This window comes from Xiphophorus hellerii, chromosome 4 (assembly GCF_003331165.1).
Source record: "Xiphophorus hellerii strain 12219 chromosome 4, Xiphophorus_hellerii-4.1, whole genome shotgun sequence".
NCBI classification, from domain to species: Eukaryota; Metazoa; Chordata; class Actinopteri; order Cyprinodontiformes; family Poeciliidae; genus Xiphophorus; species Xiphophorus hellerii.
Genome location: NC_045675.1, coordinates 14,350,939 through 14,372,513, shown reverse-complemented (window position 1 = coordinate 14,372,513; position 21,575 = coordinate 14,350,939). Strand labels below are relative to the sequence as shown.

Below are 21,575 nucleotides of genomic sequence, written 5' to 3'. Positions count from 1 at the left end.
GTTTTCTATAGGATTTAGGTTTGAGAGCTGACACAGCCATGGAGGAAGGTTGATTTTATGTCTGGCTAAAAAGATTTTGTTATACGTTTTGAAAATGTTTTTTTTTTGTTGGTAGATCCAATAATGATCCATTTGTAACTGTCTGACAGAGATCACCAGAGGTCTAATTCACATATTATTTATGACCCATGCATACTCAACAGGAAGCATTCGATTCTTTTCTACATATTCATAGTTGTTTTACATCAATCCACTGCATTGTTTCTTGCTGAAAAGCCCAACCTTAGTCTCATCTGAGCAAAGCACAGAGTTCCTGTTAAAGCATTAGAACTTGGAAAACTGCACGTTAAAACTATTGTAGGGACAATAGAACAGGAGTGTTTTTTTTACTAGCTCGGCGCCCAAGCAACTGGTTTTTAATGTACATGGTGTCTATATTGGTTGCTAGAAAAATTTGGTGACCCAAGGATGACACTGGAGATGGAATAAAATGTCTTTCCACTGTATTCCAATATGCTTTTTCAACATACAACTGCATTATTGTAATTTTTCTAACATAACTGGCCCCTGACCTCTATGCTTTGTTGAGATCTGAGAAAAGTCCAATAATTTGATTGGTATCTTGCCTACAGCATTGTTCTTTCCAAGTGCTTTCACATGCATGGAATAATACAAAAGTACAAAACAGCTGAGATGTCATTCAGATGACTTCTTAACGACTCAGAGAGGATTTCTCATTTTTTCACTGAGCACTTTCTGGGTGGAAATATCTGAAAAACAATATTACATTTTTCCAAAAAGAAAAAGAAAATCGCAGCCGATCTGTCACAACCATTCTAATGTGAAAACATCACAAAGCCCTCGAGCTGCTACCCCTGCCAGCAGTCTTCACTGTGGAAAACAAAAACGGCCACACATCCATATTTATGCTCACTACTATTAAACTGTTAAACATCAAATAGCCATTAGTGTAAGAAATCATTCTAACTTTGCATTATCAGTCAATCAATCAATCAATCAATCAATCAATCAATCAATCAATCAATCAATCAATCAATCAATCAAATTTTATTTGTATAGCACATTTCAGCAGCAAGGCATTTCAAAGTGCTTTACATCATATCAAACACAGAAACACAATGCAACATAGAATCAACAATCAAAACACGACATTAAGTCAGGTTCCATCAATAAATTTGTAATTGATTACATTTCAAATACAATTCTATCGGGATTTTATTACTTATTTGCTTTCCATTGTGTCATTATGTTTGTATTACAACAAAAGATTTAAGGCAACCAATTTGCAAAACTGTCAAGCAACATAAAAGTGTAAGAGTTTGTACAGCTAAAGCTACTCCCATGAATGTTTGACTTCTTGTGTATTGTATTTGGAGATGGTGCATGCATCCATTTAATTTTTTTAATTAATTAATACTTTTTCCTCTGTCTATATTCGAGTCTCTTCTTTTTAGAGCTGAATTTTAATTCATTTAAATGTTCATTTTCTAGAAGCTTGCTTCAGAAAAGAGATGAAGCAGCAAGCCTCCCAATGCAAATAAAACCATATTAGCATCTTTCATGTCAGTGAAGCCTGACTGTCACTGAAGCAGAAGTAGGGAGGGTATTTCTGTGGAAATTGCTCATATTATTCACCCTGTCTCTGTGAAAAAATTATACTAATGGCCATTCCCAGTTCCTGGTGGCAGGGCTGAAAGGAGGAAGGTGAAAGAAACCATGAAACAGTAGCAGCAAGAACTCAGACACACTTGGGATATTAAATAAAATCACCCACTTGTGGAATTTGTTAAAATATAACAAAATAAAAATGTACAATTAAATTAGTAATGTTAACATTAAGCCGGTGTGACATGACCAGAGATTGTGGATTACTTTCACCTTTGTTTTTTACTAATACAAATTGGATAATTTTATAAAAACTTTATCAGCAAGCACAGCTATAAACCGAACAGCCACTTCATTAGATACGCCATTCTATTAGCTGGTCGGATGGCCTTTTGCTCTTAGACCTGCCCAGAAATTTTGCAGCACAGATTCACCAGGGTTTCAGAAAGAGCCTAATGAGATATTGGCCCATATTTAAACAAATGTGTAGATATTTTATTTCTGAATTTAGAAAAGCCCCAAAAGACAGTAATCAAGTAAACACAATAGCAGATTTTGATGATGGAGGATTTGAGGCAGGCAGGGAGAGTAGAAAACTGCAGGGACAGATTAAAAATGTCTAAAAGGACAAATTGGTCAGGACATGAGCTCAGAGTCATTCCCAACACCGTCAGGTCCTGTGGTTTTGTTGGGGTTAATCCTAATCAGAGAAGACGTCAACTGGTTGAGCTGAAGTGTAGGGACTGATACTGCTCCTGTAATCTGGAACAAACTTCCAGAAAATGGCAAAGCTGCTGAAAAACTGAGTTCATTTAAATCAAAGCTAAAAACAAATTTCTTTAGAGTTGCTTTTGGTTGATAGGATTAATTCTAGTCTGGACTGAAACTTTTCAGTATTTCTCTTTATTAAAATATTATGTTCTTTGGTTGTTTATTGTGTTATGTTTTATTATGCAAAAGAATTGCCTTGTTGTTGAAATGTATACAGATAAACTTGGCTTGATTTATGACTGAGTAGTTGTGCCAAGAAAATATACCCCATGTCATTATACCACCAGGAGCAATCTAAAGCATTGATACAAGCCAAGATCGATCTATAATTTCTGTTTTTTGTGCCAATTTCTGACCGTGCCATCTGACTGTCATAGCTGAAATTGAGACTCACATAACCAGGCAATATTTCTTCAGTCTTCAGTTTCCAATTTTGGTAACTTATCTGGTTCAATGTCTGACATATTGAAGCCTTGTTAAAATCCAGGTATTCTATACACTGTGGTATAATGAGTAGGTTTCTTTTGGGTATTGTTACCTTTGTCACTATTTGAGTTAATAAGCAGTGGAGCAAGTGTGCCAAATGGAGTAGCTGGTTAGCATAAGGCGGGCAGCCAATAAATTTTGAACATGTCATTTTATAATAAAAAGTAGTCAAACGAATCCCTGCAGCACAATCAGAAGCAATTATGTGAGTTGTTTCTGCCTGCGAGCCAAAGCCCCATTAAGCTTGAGAAAGCTTTTTCCTAGGTTGCGATAGCAGCTTCTCTGATGTTGTAATCAATGTTCTGCTAAAGAATCTCTGATCTGTCTGTCCTGGCAAACACTTCACACTATTAATAGACATAGAAAATTGCTTCAAAATTCCAACTGGATGCAAGCTGGCTGTTATCAGCATGTGCTGTGAAAGGCTTACACAGCCTTCAGGTGTTAATTAAATCTCCACTGACATTCCCATATCCTGCTCGGCAGAATGGGCTGCAGTTCAGATATTGTGTAGATGAAGTCTCTTCAGTCAGACCAATCTCGTGCAAAAATAGAAAGGAGAACATCCAACGGGCAGGGGAGACAGAGTGATGACAAGAGATTTGTCCATGCTAAAGGTAGATGGGTTTGCAAGCACTGAATACTTCTCTAGAGAGCCGTGAACTGATTTGCTGACCATGATTGTCCTCGGTGGCACACTCTTAGCCCCGCAGTGAAGCCTGGCAGATTCATTCATCAAGCAGCCTGAACCATCATACAGGCAACCAGTCCTGGGTCCACGGCTAGGAGGTATTATTAGAGATGAACTTAGATAACTGTTGTTGATGACCCAGTTCAGCATGACTGTTGCTCTAAAAGTATTTTTTTTCCTCTTTCTATTATGATTCTTACTTTACAACAATGTCGATGAGGACTTGTTATTTTTTGAAATGCTTTGCAGTAGAATAGCTGATGATCCTAAAACTGCCCAGAAAATAACCTTAATCTCCATGTCTTCAGAAAGCAATGTAAGATCCTGGCATCACAAACAGCTTTCCATCAGGAGAAGAAATTAGTCTAAAACCAACTCGACATTAACTGAACTCTTTTTTATGATAACTTTCAAAATTAATGAATAAAAACAATAAAGCAAAAGACAAAATGTCCTTAACAGACATACAGAGGATTTATAGAAACGGCAACTGTCAACAATTTAATGAACAATATGGCATAACATAATGACCAGACAGTGCCAAACTCCACTACAACCAGGAACGTACTAGCTTAACAGCATATCATGTAAGTTCTGAAGGTTGTGAGGCAAGGCTTCAATGAATGGATATGACTCGTTTCTACAACTCATCTCACAATTGACAAATAGGAGAGACATCATTGCAATATGAAGATCAACTCAACACATCAAACTAAATGTTGTGTTCCTAAGAAACAGGTTTCCTCCACTGGCTTGCCTTCTTTCAACAGTTCAACATGTGGTGATACACCATGTGTCTGCTCACTGTAAGAAAACCAAGTTTCTTTATCATTACCCATCCACTCACTCTGTACATCTTAGAGGTCAGAACCTTAATCCAGGTGAAATTAGGAAGTGGAAGAGCAAACCATGGACCATTTGTCAGTTAACCAAATGACTAAAATGAGACAGCAAGCAATGCAAACTCAAAGTAAAGGACGAGGGAAAATGGAGCATGAAACTTAATCAGGCACATAGAGAATATGGTAACCGAACACGGCAGAAAACTTTCAGCTTCAGAACAGGTTGGACCAAACATGCTGCGCCACGCTCACGTTGAAAGTTTAGCATATATACTCATTAAACAATCATTATTCATAAATGCGCATGAAAGTTATTGCATAAATTAACAGACACAAGCAAAAGACAACAAGCTTTGAAAAAAAAAAACTAGCTGCATGTTTTTCATCAGACATTACAATCCATCCAATAAAGGTATGAGCAAAACAGAAAACATAATGTTGTGTATCTGTAAGCTTTTTGTTGCAAAATATTGATGTACATTGTGGCGTTTGACTATGTGATGTGCACATTAACACACTAAGAAAGAAGAGAAAAAGAGTAATGAGGTTTTTAATGCAGTTGTTGTAAAACAACTCATTTTCATTAAAAATGAAAGATGTGATCCAAATGTTAATATAATGAGCATTAACCTGGAATTAGCTAATGTTACTGTCATACAAAAACAGTTAATCTGGACAATAAATCACAACCATGTTCCAGCTTCTTGCAAAACTCTACTGTAGACTAATATTAGAGAAGAGCATAGATAAGAATGAAAATGTTTGCGTCTGACACTTGAAAATTTATTGTTATGTGTCTTTGGGCACAAAAACATAAACCCATAAAATACAAACCTAGTTTCATTTTTGTACACTTAGCTTCTTTTTTAAGCATAGCATTAAAAAAGAGGAAAGATCCCTAATAGGACACGGCAAACGCCTTATGACTTTCAAAGCCAGTGAAAGGTTCTGTTAAGATAAAACGTTGAGACTCACAGTGCTTCTGTAATATGATTTCATCTGACAGTGGTTCTCAGGAATAATAAATATAATTCACTTTTAATATCTCTAAAAAAAACTGCCCTCATCTCACTTATGAGCAAGAAGTCAACTCTAAGACCAAAAACAACTTGCTCACCAAGTGGCACTGAAAAGAAAAAGGAGAAAAAATATATTAGAAATCAATAACATAGGAAAATTGAAATGCGGTGCAACTTTTTCTGGAAATATATTTTACATAATGAATACAGTGTATAATCTTATATACATGATATTGTGCAATTTGGTGTATTTTGATTTCAACCACACCTTTACTCTTAAAATAAAATGGCTTGATCCCTCAACCACGCTTCAGTCTCTTACAAACAGTAGATAAATGTATGCAGCACTTACTCATTTAGAAATAAAAAAATAATAATTTTGATTAATAAATTAACTAAATTATTTTATTTTATTGTTTAATGAAATAATAATTTTATTTTTTTTAATATTCAGATGTTCTTGTAGGTTTGGGGAATGTGTCAGGACCTCACTTGTTAGACGGTGGAGATTCTGGATTTCATTTTTCTCCCTCTTTTCTATTTCTGCACCTGTAGTGTTTATGGTGGAAGGTCACATTTGGATTATGCTGTGAAACAAATAATGATGTGATGGGGGCACCACAACAAGATGGTTGGTTCCAGTCACTGTACTACAACATAGTTTGCATATTTACTGCAATACTCTGCGTAGACACATGACATATTTATATCTATGAATGTACTAGTTTTGTGGCAGATGTAACGTTATCACTGTTTTAACATCAATTGTAATCTATAACTTTTTAGACAACCTATAAAATCTATTTAATACAGAAAATTATTTATACATTATATACTATGATGTAAATATGAATTACACTTAGTTTTTGAGTCTATTAGGAATATGTAAGAGTTTGCATCTGAATCCTTTGTCCTTATCCTACTCTATCAGACAGTGTCTCTTTCCATCTGTTTGACCCTCTCATGAAAAGAGAGCCTCTAGTTCTGTAAGTTACCAAATGATATGAAGATTGTAGTGAATTTCAAGTAGCAGTGCTAGAGTGTTATTTATACTGAGGCAGAAAAACAAGTATCGCCATTTTTGAGAACAGATTTATCAGGTCACCTCATGAATCAAACATTAAAAATATTTATTAAGATGGCTCATTGCATTTAGAGAGCCAGATTAACTGCTCATGAAGATTTGAAAAGATATTGCCTTATGGACAAGGAGTTTATTATTATTTGCAATTGACCATATTACACTTAGAATTTAAACCTAACAGACCAAATCACTGTTAATAAACAGTCTTGTCAGTGTTTGATTAGTCTTGCCACAGTCTGTGAAATAAAAATGAAGCAATTCACAGCTGAGTAATCATACAGCTGAATGAAAAGCAAATAGCTTCATTTAAATTTCAGTATCCACATATACTACACAGCTGCTTGGTGTTATAGATTCTGTAATATAGATTTCACTCAATCTGCTTCCCAACCTGTTACTGACTGTTTCTCATGGTTTGCAAAAGTAGGGGGGAGGGAGGACTCAAAATGTTGCAAATTCTTTCACACACACACTTTAATCTGCAAAATATAAATTTGCAAACTTGGATTCACCAATAAACATAGTCAAAAGCAATCATGCACATCAAAAGAAAAGCGATCCAGCCTTGATTATCGACCGATAAGAGGGGGAGTCACGATCCTGGAGAATACAGATCCAGAGCTTAGTAAAAACATTTTTTGATGTTTAGCATTAATCTTAATTTTAATTTCCATAAACTGTGTCATCTCAAGCTCATAGAGAATAACAATCATTCACCAAGAAGTTCTTACATACCCAAACAAGATAAACAGTTCTGGAGCTAACCTGTAACAAAACCAAATAATATTTAGCCTGGAATTGGCCTCCTACACAATTCCGCTCCATTCTCATCTCCCCTCAGTGCTACATTTAGGATTTCTTCCATCAGCTCAACAGAAGGAAGAGTTGTGAATTAAGATGTTGATTTTCTGCGCACTGCGAGATCTGGGCCACCAATAAACAAATAAATTAATATTACGGAGACATACATTCAAACAAAGATATTTTTCATTGTTTCTTTGGTGAATGAAGAAAATAAATCAGGTTGTGATCTATTTAAGTACTTCGGACTTGTCATATTCTGGATGACTGAAAATCTACACCAATGCAACTTCCCATGGGTACACTTCATTGACTTTGATCTTAACCAGCACAACTGCATCATTGAGGATCAATACCCATGATATCAGGTATTCTTGTTTGCTGTATAATCAATACATACCTACAAAAAACAAAAGAAATGCACAAGATGCAGCTGGATTAACACAAACAAGTATTTAAGTCATTCATATAAAACTGTTTGAATGGAAACACCCGACTGCATTGCAACCTGGGTGTTTAATAACAAAAAGATAATCAATTCAAAATCCACTCAGATAAATAAATTACCTGTGTTTAAAGATATACGCACTTAAAAACTCTCAGAAAGCACACACTAGGTTTCCTGTTGCATTTGAAATTCTACTTTCATATAGCAGTCCTGATTACTTTAACCAGTTATAATAACAGTCCTATGAGCCAAGACAGGCATAAAGGTTTTTGAGAGCATTCTTTTCCAAAACAGGAATAGCTCAGCAGTGCTCAAAGAGCTGACTTGACAGTCTGAGAGAAATCTGCCAGCTAAATTTAAAGAATGATTCTTTTTTCATATACACACATATAAGCTTTCATTAAAACTAAGAAAAAACAGCAAGCAAAACCATAGGCAAACAAAAGAGCAGTGCCTTAAGAAAAGTTGTAATGTGAATCTCTGGTCACTTTTCAGACAATGTAGTGTTTATCTTATTGACCATCATGGCTTGGGAAGAATGAATACAGAGCTAGGGTTAAGATGTCAGGCCTCATTTTAGCATGTGGTATGTCTATGAAACTGAGATAAAAAAATGCAATAGACCCATGGGAAGTAAAAAAGAAATGCAAGGAACATGATAAAATGGTTTCTGAAAGAGAAGAGAGTGGTGACCAAAGTGAAGCCTCTGAGATAAAAGCAGCCCGTAGCAGACGTGGGTACTATCCTGTTGACATGTTGTGCATCTAAGTGTTTTGTGTTTTGCGTCTAGAGGGCAGCATGAGGTAGAAAAAAAAAAAAACAGTCTTAAGAATCATATGTTGAGAAGTCCTACATGGCCCTGAGATGTGTGATTCATCACATTGATTCCTTGATTGACCAAATGATAGCAACATGTTAATGTGGAGATACAGACACAGAAATCTATGTTGCTAGTTTGGTGTGTGTTAGATTGCTAAATACACATTTAAATGTAAATATTTTTCTCTTACAAATAAAGGATATGACACTTAAAAAAACCCAAAAAACTAATAGTGTATTGCCATTTTGAATTCAGATATTGATTAAACAATTTGACCCTTTTAAAAAAAGCACTTGTCTTAGAGGCTTTATACAACGAATTTATAATCCAGTGTGAATAGCTACATTTTTCTTAGTGGGTTTTAAAAGTATATTACAGCATTTTTACTTCCTGCAAGTGGAAGCTAAGTTTACATCTCTTTGTTGTCAAAAGGAGGTCTATAAACTATGTCCTGGCTTGTATTTCACTTTTCAATCATAGACTGAAAACATTTCTGTCAAACTGTAAAATATTTAGGTTGGAAAGTTGACAAAATTTGTTATGACATTACCACTGCATAAACTTAGGTTCAAATGAATCAGCATTTTCTTCACTCATCAATAGGATGCTTCCAGCACTATGTGACCTTTAATATGTGGGGCACTGTGATCTGTTTCAGCTGTGAGCATTTACTGCAGCAACAGTCCATCCAACAGGATAGATATAATGTTTACATGCAAAACATGAGTTTGTGACCAAGAAAATTGTATCCAATAAATACTGCCTTCTAAAAGTGTGAGGTTATTGTTACAGACACTGATTAGTCATAATATTTTTGATTGACTATCAAATAGTATGAGGAACATAATAAAGCTAAGTAACTAAAGAACTGAAATAGGGTAAAACAGGGAAACAATTATGAAATCAAAGAAAATCTTTTGAACACATAAACAATAAGCAAACAACACAATATCCTGACACTTATTTGGTCAAGGAAATTCAAAAGAAATTTAGTAATTTCTTTTTTAGCTCAGGGTATTGCTACCCTGAGCTCATTCAAAATTAGCGCAGGGTACATTTGTTTGGCCATACAAATGTATGGCCAAACTATTAACTTGGTAATCCTGGTTTGCACTAATTTTGCTTGAGCAAATAGTTTTGTGAATGTGTTCCATTAAGAATATTTACAACAGTGAGCTAACTTCAATTTATGGCTTGTCAGCTTCATTTTGCATTATTTCTTATGTAAAATTGCTGTACATCTGCACCGGCAAGTAGTCAAGATGGGACTCTCCAATGTTCTTTACACTGGACTAAACCTAGCTTTATTTTCTTAGAGTTTTAGTGATGCTCTGCAGCATCAACCACAAAAGCATAGGAAGTAGTTGTGCTCATGATAACTATGTTTAAGTAATTTAAAATTGTGTACAGTCTTGTGTTTTTTCTTACTTGTCCTCCTACTACTTTCCATGCAAAGTAATATTTTCTTTTTACTTTATACAGACAATAAAAGAATTAGTAAAATTCACATAATGTAGTGAAAGTTTTTCTTTAGATGTATTAAGGAAGATCACAAGATGATGGCATCTAATAAGATAGCAGACAGCGCTGTTTATTAAAGTAAGTGGTTATTTTTTTTGTTCTTGTCTGTAAGGATATTTGATGGCTTAGAGTGGTGAGCTGCCAGTTTTTATAACTACTAAACAGTCACAAGAATTCTACTAAACAGATGTGGCAAATTTCTGCGTCATCTAATCTTCACAACAAAGCCAAAAAATAGCATTTAATGGTCAAAACAACAAAATGTTTAGGAGTTCTCAAACATAAGACCAGGCAATTTTTAAAAACCAACAAATGAGTCAAAGAGAAAAAATGTAAAACACAGAAGTGTGTGTTTGTGTGTATTCTCATGAACTATGTGAACCACATTCCCTCTTGTAACATAAAAGAGCCTGAATTTCATTGATGTTTCATACATGCTTTCAGGCTATGCAGCATATAGTGCTCTCCTTAAACCAGCAGCAGTGCAAAAATAATTAGTTGGTCAAGAACTTTAATGAACTGTGAGTTGAAAATCTAAATTCTGAATGGCATCAAGGTGAGCAGCAGTTCGATTTCTAATAGTGTGATGAGAGACTGAATCTTTTCATGAAATGAGAAATCTCTTGAAGAACATAAAAGTCAGTGTAAGTTCCTTAGTTTGCATCTAACAGATGTTCATATACAGTGGGAGAAAACTATTTCCCTCTTAAAAAGCCTATTTACCAAAAAGTATTAAAACAGTGTGAGGTTGAAAGAATTCTTGTAATGTGCCTTTTGTTTATATTTTTTTTATTCACCTGACAACAACAGATTTGTACTGTAAAAACAGGGCTGGTAAAAATGTAACTTTTTAACATAAAAACATAAATTAGATCCATTTACACTCCTAGTCTATCACAGATTGGAATCTATAATCTAAAATAAAGTTGTAGTCACCTACATTGTCCTGTGGGTGTAAAACAAGCCAAGCTAATCAACATCTCTACCTTCATGCTTGACAGTCAGTACAAGGGGTCTGTTCTTTTTGTGCTCCTAGAAACATTGTTTCACTGAGAAGTTAAATAACTGGCTGTAGTACAGCAAAATGAGTTTTGCTGAAAGGCCGTTTTGCTTTTTCCAGTTTAACTTTATAAAACTGATGTGCACTGACGTGTCGTTTTTAGAGAGAATATCTTTCTCCTGGCTGCATCCCATACTTATTTCATTTAATCTATTTTTTCATTTTATGAACTTTAACATTTGAATGCTAAACCAAGGTAGTTACAGTCTGAGATGTGGATGAGGAGATCACTTTTGTCTTCATATTTAAAATTAGCAGATAATTGTACAGAATTGCAATGCTGCAAAAAAAAAACTTGTTCAAAAATGTACTCAGACCTATTTATAGATCTGTCTGACATATCAATCTTAAAAATTAGAATTAAGCAAAATACACATGACAATTAAATTTCAGAGCAACAATGTGAACTAATTCCACAGGTATAAGCTGAAACACATATATCTACCTGTTTACTCAGAGTTAAAGACTCAATGTAATCTTCTATTAGTTGTTTTCTGTTTGTGTTAACTGTTCTCCTATTTAAATATGGCAAAAATAATCACACTAATACTAACTGAGCTACACAAAAAGAACAGAATTACTAATTCTGCTCATGTTATTCTGGTATTTACATATAGTTCAACTTTTATCAGACTTTGAAAGACAAAAAACAGCATGGGGCTCAGAGCTGTATTAACGGGCATCCATATGTATTTCCTGCCTTTAATCTGCCATTCTGGCTATGACCTGAGGAGGGTTTGTTGTGCTCTCTAGTGCAGCTGTGTGGCTCGTGATATTAGAGGATTCTGTGTGTGTTCGTACTGTGTAATAATGAAAAACACCCCACGCTGCGAGAGGAAATAGGAGATTTCATAATCCGTCTGAGGCCTTGGCCCTGGTTACTCGTCCATGGAGGGAGTCTCATTAAACTTCTCATTAGTGACACACTGAGCTTCTGTAATGACTAAATGCATATATAAATCACCTCAAACATAAAACGAGGGACGGCAACAATGAGCTCTGGCTGCATCCCGGTGCTGCCTACTACACTGATAAGAGCAATTGTACATGAAAAATGGAATAATATTGGACATCTGTTTACTCTGCAAAGCCTTTTCAAAAAAATAGATGCGTTTCCTATTAACTTTGACAGCTAACCTACTCAAACTGTAGGCATGTAGCCTTTCGACATTTAAAAAGATGTTTCCTCTGCTTACAATTCAAATAAAAGCACCATTTTTAAAAATGTGAACGGTCACTTTATGATTCTTCTTCTAAAGGAATCTGAAAAAGAAAAAAGGTTTTCTTATTAATTGTCTGTTTTATGACTTGGTACATCAGACATGAAACTGAATGACTGAATTGTCAGACATGAGATTAACTTCGAAAGAAAGGTCTAAATATTTTGTTTGGTCGACATGCAAGTCTACATATGATATAGGCATCATAAATCTATCCTACTATATCAAATATTCTTTCTTCTTATTACAATACAAATACATTTCAAGACAATATATATGTATATAGGTGACCCTATATACTCAATGTAATAAACCTCCAATTCTAAAAATATATTGAACCTTGGACATGTATATTCTTTTCTACAACACATCTGATGGAGTCACAGCAAGACAAATTGCCAAGCACACCCTGGTCCCAGGTCTTAAAGAATGACAAATCCAAACACAAAATAAACCCATCACACTCTGAATTGACATAGGTAGGACTTAAAAAAGGCTGTGCTTGTAAGGGTGTGTGACAGCATGTGTGTGTGGTCTGCATGCCTGCTTGGCTTTACAAATGAAACTTTGTATGAACACTCAACAATCAGTGCACCCTGTGGCTGGAGAGAAGCTGGGCTATGAATATCAATTTTGCATTCATCACTAGCTGCTCCCCTTGACGCCTTCGCACAGCGAGTCATCTTTCTGTTTGTGTCAGCACTTCCTAAGCAGCGCTGCACGGCTCAAAGCAGGGACACTCTTTTGCCCAGTCTTCTTACCGCAAGGACAAGGACTATGTTTTATGAGTCAGAAAAAGTAGATAAAGTGAACATGCAAGATGCTTGTTTTAGGAAATATAATTATCCATTTTTAGACAAATGTAAAGACCAACTATAAACATGTTTTAAACGATACTCGTGTTAACAGATTCAAAAAAGGTTAAAGTGCTTTTAAGTGTTTTTTTTATCATTTAAAAAGTACAGACAAGAGAAACACTGGAATTGAAATCAGTAATATGACAATGAAAATGTAATTTATTATTGATCAATCTTAATTTACTTCATCTGGTGGGAAGCCAACACAGTGCCATGTATGTTTGAATTTTTTCTCTCTTATTAAACACCTTCATTTAAAACCTGTATTCTGTGTTTACTTGTGTTGTCTTTGACTACTATAATTGTCTTCGAAAAGTGACAAACATGCAAAAATAGTTAATTAGAAGGGGCAAACACTTTTCACACCATTGCAAATGCCATGCTGTCTTTTTGGGGGATTGTCTCTTCTTGTAAGAAAATACTGAATTCCTCTGACAAAAATCTAAGCATTAATGGAAATTTTTAAAAACTTATCATAGTTTGTGAACTACTACAAGGTCACAAACACTGGAGATATTTGCAGAGGAATTCATAAGGGCCTTTTGTGCTAAAATACATTACTTTTCAGTGTTGTTACCAACTCGTTTTATTTATTTTTTTCTCTCATAATTAAGTATCAACTGACCATCTGGAAATGTAATTTAATGAACAATTAGTAGAGGAAGTGTGGACTCTGTTCAAAGATAATTCTAGTTCTTTTACTAATAAGCATCCCCCAGTCAAGAATCAACATGTAAGAAAATCGCATCAGCGCCTGGTTCCCCAAAGATCGAGCTTCTCTATTACAAATGAAACCATTCTTGTGCCAGTTACAGAGTACAAGCACTTTTATTCACAGTTCATTGTCCTTCATCACATTAACACGCTTCACACTAAGGTCAAAGCAAAACTTGGCTTCCTGTACAGAAACCACTCATCTTTTACATTCTCAGCTAAAAGAGCCATTATTGAAATGTGTACTCTTTGATTATTCGATTATGCTGACAGAACTTATGCCCACGCTTGCAAAAGAAGTCTTTCAAAAATTGGATACAATCTATTATTTCCCCATCCGATTTATTATCAATGACCCTTATAAAACACACCACTCACTGTTGTACTCTCAGGTTAATTGACCTTCATTGCTGTCTCTTTGTAACATTCACTGTCTCTTGTTCATTTATAAAACTCTGCTAGGTCTTTCACCTTCTTCAAATCAGCTACTGCAGAAGATTCCTCCTCAAGATACAATGCTCATTCATTCCAACTTATTAAACTGAAAATCCTTAAATGGTTTCTTTTGGCCATTTGTCTTTTTGTTTTGCGACTGCAATGATTCAAACTTTTATCAAAATACACTACATCTTGACACTTTGTTTTAATTTTCTGCTTTGAAAGACAGACTAAATTACTTTTTCAAGGAGTTATGCAATTGTTTTGCAGAATGTCCTTTATATGTATGCATATATTGGTATCCTCTCCCCTTCGCTTCCCTTTTAGATGTTCTAACACTTTCAGGCTAACATTGTAAATGAGAAATTGTTCTTAATGTTTTGCCTGTTGAAGTAAAGGTTTTTGACCAGTACCCCCAGTAATCATATACTTATTTCCCAAATTAATCAGACAGCAAATTATAGCTTTAGTAAGTCCACTGCAATTTCACTCTCATTTCTAAGGTTAGAGGTAACTTGTATACCTTGTAATGATGTCGGCTTAGAGTTCAAGCCAAATATAAAAGAGTGCATTAACAGCAGTAGGGAAATAGAAACCGACCAAGAAATTCACAGTTTTTACGGTGCTCTCATTATGTACACTAGGTCTTTAGCATCAGCAAAGAATACAAACTCTGTTGAACCATCTGCTCCTCCAGCAGGGGTTATTTTAAGACAAAGTGAGCAAGTCATAAAGAAAAAGGAAAAAGAAAAATATGCCAAACTATTAGCTGGGATAATATAGACAGCGTAAGAAGTATGTGAAGGATGAGAGGTGGAAGGCCAGAACTTTAACAAAACTAAATACATTTTTTGTGTGTTTTTGAATCCATGGCACCTCACAATTTCATACTTAATCAATCTGATAAAATATTAACCCAGCATGTAGAATTTTTAGGGCTCAATTTAATATTTTTTTAGCTGATTTTCATGTAGAATATTTTACTCTCCATAGCAGATCCAAAAGAGGTGGTAGTGATCCATATTCTTTGTAATTATTACTACTACTACTACTACTGTATTTATAAAGCACTTCAAAACAACAATAGCTGTGACAAAGTGATATACAGATAATAATCAATAAACATTCAAAATGTGGAAAGGACAGAAAACAACAATAGAAACAATAAAACGTGATAACAGACGTTATCGTTCAACATGTGTCAAAAGCCAAATAATTAAAATGTTTCTTAAGATGAATTTTAAAACCGGACAATGAAGGGGCACTTCTATATGTCATGGCAAATTGTTCCATAATTTGGGAGCTGCAAGAGTAAAAGCTCTGCCTCCTCTGAGCTTCAGGTTCAACCGTGGTACCTCTAAGAGCAGCTGATCAGCTGGAGGGTAGGGTTAAGCAGCTCAGAGAGGTAAGATGGGACAAGCCCATGTAAGCTACGTATTTAAATCTAAATAGAAGATATGTAGCTAAGATATCATAGATGCTTGACATAACTCAAAGGATGGGATGGGACACTAATCACTGAATAGTGAACTCATAGGGTTTATTTAGCACTTTTACAAGACAGTCTCCTCTACAAACACATAATTCTTACCTTTTGCCTGATCTCTTCTTCCATTTTGACTGGTGAGCCCAGCTCAGCTACCTGTTTAACTCCTTCGCTGGCTAAGCCACCAAATTCCCAGAGCACATAATTCTTTGAGTGGGAGGAACCGATGATGGCTGACCAGTGATTGGTGCGACCTGTAGAGTCAGACAGTAAAATATCTCATTACCTGGATTTCTCAACCATTTTTTTTACATTATCTTCAGTTTTCCTCTTCCATTACGTTTTACTTTAGGAACTCTGGTTAGTAGAGCTCTTTAAATGCCTCTTTTACTTTTAATTGACAGACCAAACATTTCATTCTGAAAAAAAATGTTTGCTACAATTCGCAATTTGCCAGGAGCCATTTGTTTCAATCAAAAAATACTTAATTTTTACCTCCTACAGTTATATAATAAGTGTCACTCGTGCCTTTGATTGTCTTTTATCCAGGACAAAAGTATGTAGGCTTGAGAAACTGTAAAATGTTGGTTTTAGGATCTGTACATGCAGGCGTAGAGATTATGCACCTGTGCTGGTATCAATACTAAGAAACAGTTAGTATTGACAGGATTAATATGACAACATTGGAAACTAAAAATCAGCTGCACCTTCTAAACCAGAACTTCAGAAGATGTGGAGTATTGGTTACCATCTAAGGATTTATTGACATCTTTTTGATGTTTACGGATAAGTTTTGCATCATCCCTGCAGTCTCTGGGATTGAAAAGCAACCACAACTTTATTGCCCAATGCTTTTACGTTCTTTCATCATGCACTCTGCTTTCCTATTATGGCCTTTCCATACATGTGACATGTATGCTGTTTAACTGCTGCAACATCAAGCACTGGCTTGAGTGTGTGAATATAAATCTCCTAGATTTATATTCACAAGACTGTAGGCTAGGGGGGCAGATCAAAGAAGAAATACTGGCTGAGCTATGTTTCCTTGGACTCATGAAAGAAATCAAACAAAAAAAAAGTTACTAAAGTCCAACACTTAATTTAAATGTATTCTTTTGATCTTTTAAACGTAAGCCAATGACATAATAAAAACAAACCAAAACAGTATACCCCCTCCAAGGAACCACGCTAATACATGAAGTTGATACAAAGTTAGATGTTTAGCCAGCTGGGAGGGGGTAAGACTAGAGGTCTAAGAAAAAGTGTTGCATGTCCGACAAACAATTCATAAATGTGGCCACAGGGTGGTGAATCTCAATAGTGCTGCTTTACAATGGGGTGACTGATAGACAGTTTATGAAGGTGGCCAGTGAGCAACCAAACAGGCATATCGCAAATATGAGAACCACAGGAATGAGTCAGTCAGGTGAAATGCATAGCAGGTTAAAACTAGTTATTAAGCAGTAACTTAAGGGGTCAGAGTTTACCTGAATGACTAGCACTTGGGCAGTTGATGACAAAAACAAACTTTAATGTTTGTTATGAAAATAATGTTAAGGTAATTGATCTAATGGATTTTCTGGTTAAAATGAAAATGTACAAAAATTAAAAACTTTTATTTAGTTTTCTGAACAGCAAAATATTTTTAGTTTTATATGTCAAATCCTTGTAAAATAATTCAAATCTACTTCTATTTACAGAGTAACCAAGTGCTGTCCTCAGCAGAGGATTAAACGTTGTTTTTTTTATTGTCATTTCAGTAACATGTTTCCTCTGACTGCAACTAATGACATTTCAGAGGAGCTTAGACAGATTCCTACCCTGGATATTTTTGAAAACTCTCTGAAGAGAACTAAAGATTAAAGTGACGGTAATGAGTCCCTTTAACCCCAAAGACATTGAACTCATTCCAAAGATAAATCCACAAAATACCAGTTCAATCAGGCCAAAATCTAGTCAGCAATTATATGACGGGTTGAACTGCTAAAATGACAATCAAGATTTTTCCAGTTATTATTGAGAAGGGCACATCTGTCTTATCACCTATCATAAACAGAGCTCTTGGATGAAAGAAAATAATTTTGAGCCTAAATCTGCCAGTGATATAAGTCATTGTGAGGTTAACTGTGGTTAAGTTGGAGGTGGCTATGGCTTGGTTAATAAAAAGGTTGCCTGTTTTTGATGTACCTGTACATGTCAAAAAAAATTTATATTGCGTGAAAGTACAAAAAATTTTCTGTCAGTCATCTCAGAAAGAAAAAAGGCTTCCACATAAAGGTGCACTGTGCATATTCTTTATGCACACTTTCTGTGGAAAGTTGTGTATCGATTTCATGTATTTCCCATGACAAATTTGTTAATTTCCACACTCCGAATGGATACTAGCAAGTTTGATGAGCTAGGTGCCAAGCCCTATTTATTCTTCACCAGGGCAGCCTCAGCCTTATCAGCTTGGTATCACATACTAAACAGTTTGATGTGAACACCATTTCCTGCCAAGTATCTTACTGTGTGACACTGAGTACAAATACCCGCCAATAAACATGTTCAATTAAGCAGACGTGTCCAGCAGGCGTCAGCTTTAAGTTCAAACTGAGTCCGCTTTGAGCCCTCTTGGTCACTGGGCAACATAATCATGGGGAAGACTGCTGACTTGACAAGAGAGAGAAAAAAACTCCTCTTGCAACAAAAAATGCTAATTCAAGGTCAGGAGTTGGGAAAGAAAAGGCGCCACAATGGCCATGAGTCTGTGTTTGGTACCACTGAATAACACTGTCCAGTGCAATATGTGCAGTGTTATAATAACTATTTACCAAGGAAATGACTTTGTGCAAGGAGAAATCAATCTGTAGAGCCCCAAGAGTCAGGATGAAACAGCAGCCACACAGCTTGCCCTCTCCTCCTCTAAGTTGATCCATCTATGAATTGTGTGAGTGCACGCCTACACGTGTGAGAGAGTGGATCATACACCAGCTACTTCCTGCCTAGGATAGTGAATTAGGGCTTTCTTCAATTCCAGGGTTTATCTCATTCCACTGTAATCAGTATATTGATCTGACTGGGGGAGAGGCAGATTTAGACAGGAGAGGCATTGTAAGCCGAAGGTCTATTCACATCCTGATAGTTTGGCTGAAGGTTATATGCGCATCACACCCAACTAGGTAGCAATAGCCTGCCACCCATATCATTATTGAAAGGGATGTGCAAAGTCTAAGTTACATGGTTTAACCATCAAAATCCTTTCTTGTGTGGTTTTGGTTTCCACAGAATCATTATCCAGATTTGTTAAGATAAGCTCAGTAATAAAACAAGTTTGGAAAAAAGGCTACCATCTTTTTATTGTTTGGTACAACACAGATTGACAACTGACACTGTAATAGCTCCAATGTATGCCAATTAGTAGCAACAAAACAACATTAAATAAGAGCTAATCCTGTGCAGCTTTTTATCCTGTGCAGCTTTTTATCAGAATACATTTCTTACTAGCTTAGATAATTGCAGGGTTTCCCCACTTGTACTGACGGGCTGCCAGGTTTTACCTGTTCCGCCGCCAGGCTACGCGTTTCTTGTTCTTATTTTAAATAGATGTTTTTGTACACCAGCAGCTCTGACTTATATGACTCTTTGTTGCGCCCTGCTGCACACTTCACCAGCAGAGGGTGATTTTAACAACATTTTTCTTCTAACTACAATATTAATGTTTTGGAGTGATTCAGCCAGAGTCCTCAAAACAGATAGAAAATCTTTTTAGGGAGCTAACGATGGTCGCTAGGTCGGAGAGCCTTCTAATCTCAAACCACTTGAAAATCATCAACAACAACAAATGGTCAAAATACCAGTGGAAAGATGCTGGTCAGTAGTTATAATTAGAGTTTAATTGTTGCCATGCACATAACGATTTTTCCCCTGAATGTAAAGAAGGATCTAAATATTTTTTCAAATGTTAATAAAAACAGATTAGCTACTTATTTTCTTCAATTTTAGATTATATTAAAATACCAGAAGTAAAATTGTTCTTACGAGGAAAGTCTTTGGGGTGAATCTTCTCTGACCAGTTCCCATGGAAGGTGACTCTGTACTTTGCTGTTCCACAAGCACAGCAATCAAGTAAAGGCTTATCTGTGCTATCTCCATACAAGGATTCTGTTCAGAAATGACAAAGCAGAGGACAATGAGATATAGATATCGCTCATAACTATAAAGAGAAGACAATGATGCCCACCATCCAGAAGATGAGTGGTTAAAAGAGTAGGAAGCAAGAGAAGGAGAAGAGGAAAGTGGAAATAGCATAAATTGTACTGTACAGTTCTTTTTGAGGTGCTGCTGCATGGCAACCAATACCATGCAAAGCCAGGAGAATTATGTAGCTATTCATTATAGTATTTAAAACAGCAAACAAGAAATCCCCTGCAATTAAATTAAAACAGAAAGAAAATACACACATAAATAGCACAGTGGGGAAAGATCACTGCCAGTATGGTAATAAAAAGGAAACTAAATGTTTAGTAAACATTTATTCCATGCCAGTAAATTAAGCTTACCTTTCTCACACATTCGCTTCGTCAATGCACCTTCATCCTGAAAATAGATGATTCTCTTCTGTACAATGCTTGCCCTAAAAGCAATCACAAGAAGAAGGAAGTGATACAAAATATTGTTAAGGTAGCTCCAACATTAAAATCCTCTTCTAGCAGAGTAAATAAGTTGACTTTTCCTACTGCATACACCTTTCTTTTTCTTTGCTGTGTATATAATTATGATAAAATTGCTGGTAAGGTGGAAGCCTTACATTAAGTTCAATATAACACAGCTTGCATGTTAGTAAAAACACAAAAAGTGAAAGTAAAAGTATGAAAATTCAGATGAAATGTAAATAAGTTGACTTAAAAATAAATGCACTGCATAGGCAAAGATAAGCCGCTGACAGCCGCTTTTTGGACAGAGCCAGAAAACTGGGACAGAGTGACAGATGTGGGTAGGGTTTGGTTTCTATTTTGTTTCAAAATAGAAACAAAATAGATTAAAATTCAATATAACACAACTTGCATGTTAGTAAAAACACAAAAAATGAAAGTAAAAGTATGAAAATTCAGATGATAACAAAATAAGGAACAAGAGTAAATGTAAGATTGAGCTTAAAAAAGAAAGAATGCATTATATTGTGTGCCGGGAGTTGGAATGAGACGAATGAGAGGGCAAAAGCAATGCTCCTAAAAAAAAGAGGCCTGGCAAAGGGGAGGTTTCCCAAATTGAGCTGTCTCCGAATCTTGTTGCACTCTGTGGTGGGGAACGCAGGTTTAAGAGGGCTCTTGACATGTAAATTGGTCAAAAGAAATTCCCAGAGGCCATAGGACTTGAGAAAATAACAACAGAAAATAAGCCTCCGGAGACCTGAATTCTTTACAAACGCCAGTCTTGGCTGCAGGAAAGTTTCCATGGGGATAAACCCTGACAAGGTGGAACTGATGATGGTACCATGGGAGCCAGATGGGCTGAGTCCAGCTGGAATCGTTCTTCGTGGAGACGAAGTTGAACTGTGCCACGGCGTGTAGAGCATATAGCTATCTATCTATCTATCTATCTATCTATCTATCTATCTATCTATCTATCTATCTATCTATCTATCTATCTATCTATCTATCTATCTATCTATCTATCTATCTATCTACTGCATGTTTCCCATTCAAACAA

At 35.7% G+C, this 21,575-nt stretch overlaps 1 protein-coding gene across 1 annotated transcript in view; it reads right to left on the bottom strand.

The window, feature by feature from the left end:
* spon1a (spondin 1a) overlaps window positions 1–21,575 on the bottom strand; it is a 52,845-nt gene that overhangs the window by 17,620 nt on the left and 13,650 nt on the right. The window contains exons 4-6 of the mRNA XM_032561199.1: window positions 20,426–20,499; window positions 19,905–20,027; window positions 15,990–16,138 (exon numbers count right to left, since the gene is read on the bottom strand). Of these exons, the coding sequence (XP_032417090.1) occupies window positions 15,990–16,138; window positions 19,905–20,027; window positions 20,426–20,499 (346 nt within the window). The remainder of the gene's footprint in view (window positions 1–15,989; window positions 16,139–19,904; window positions 20,028–20,425; window positions 20,500–21,575) is intronic.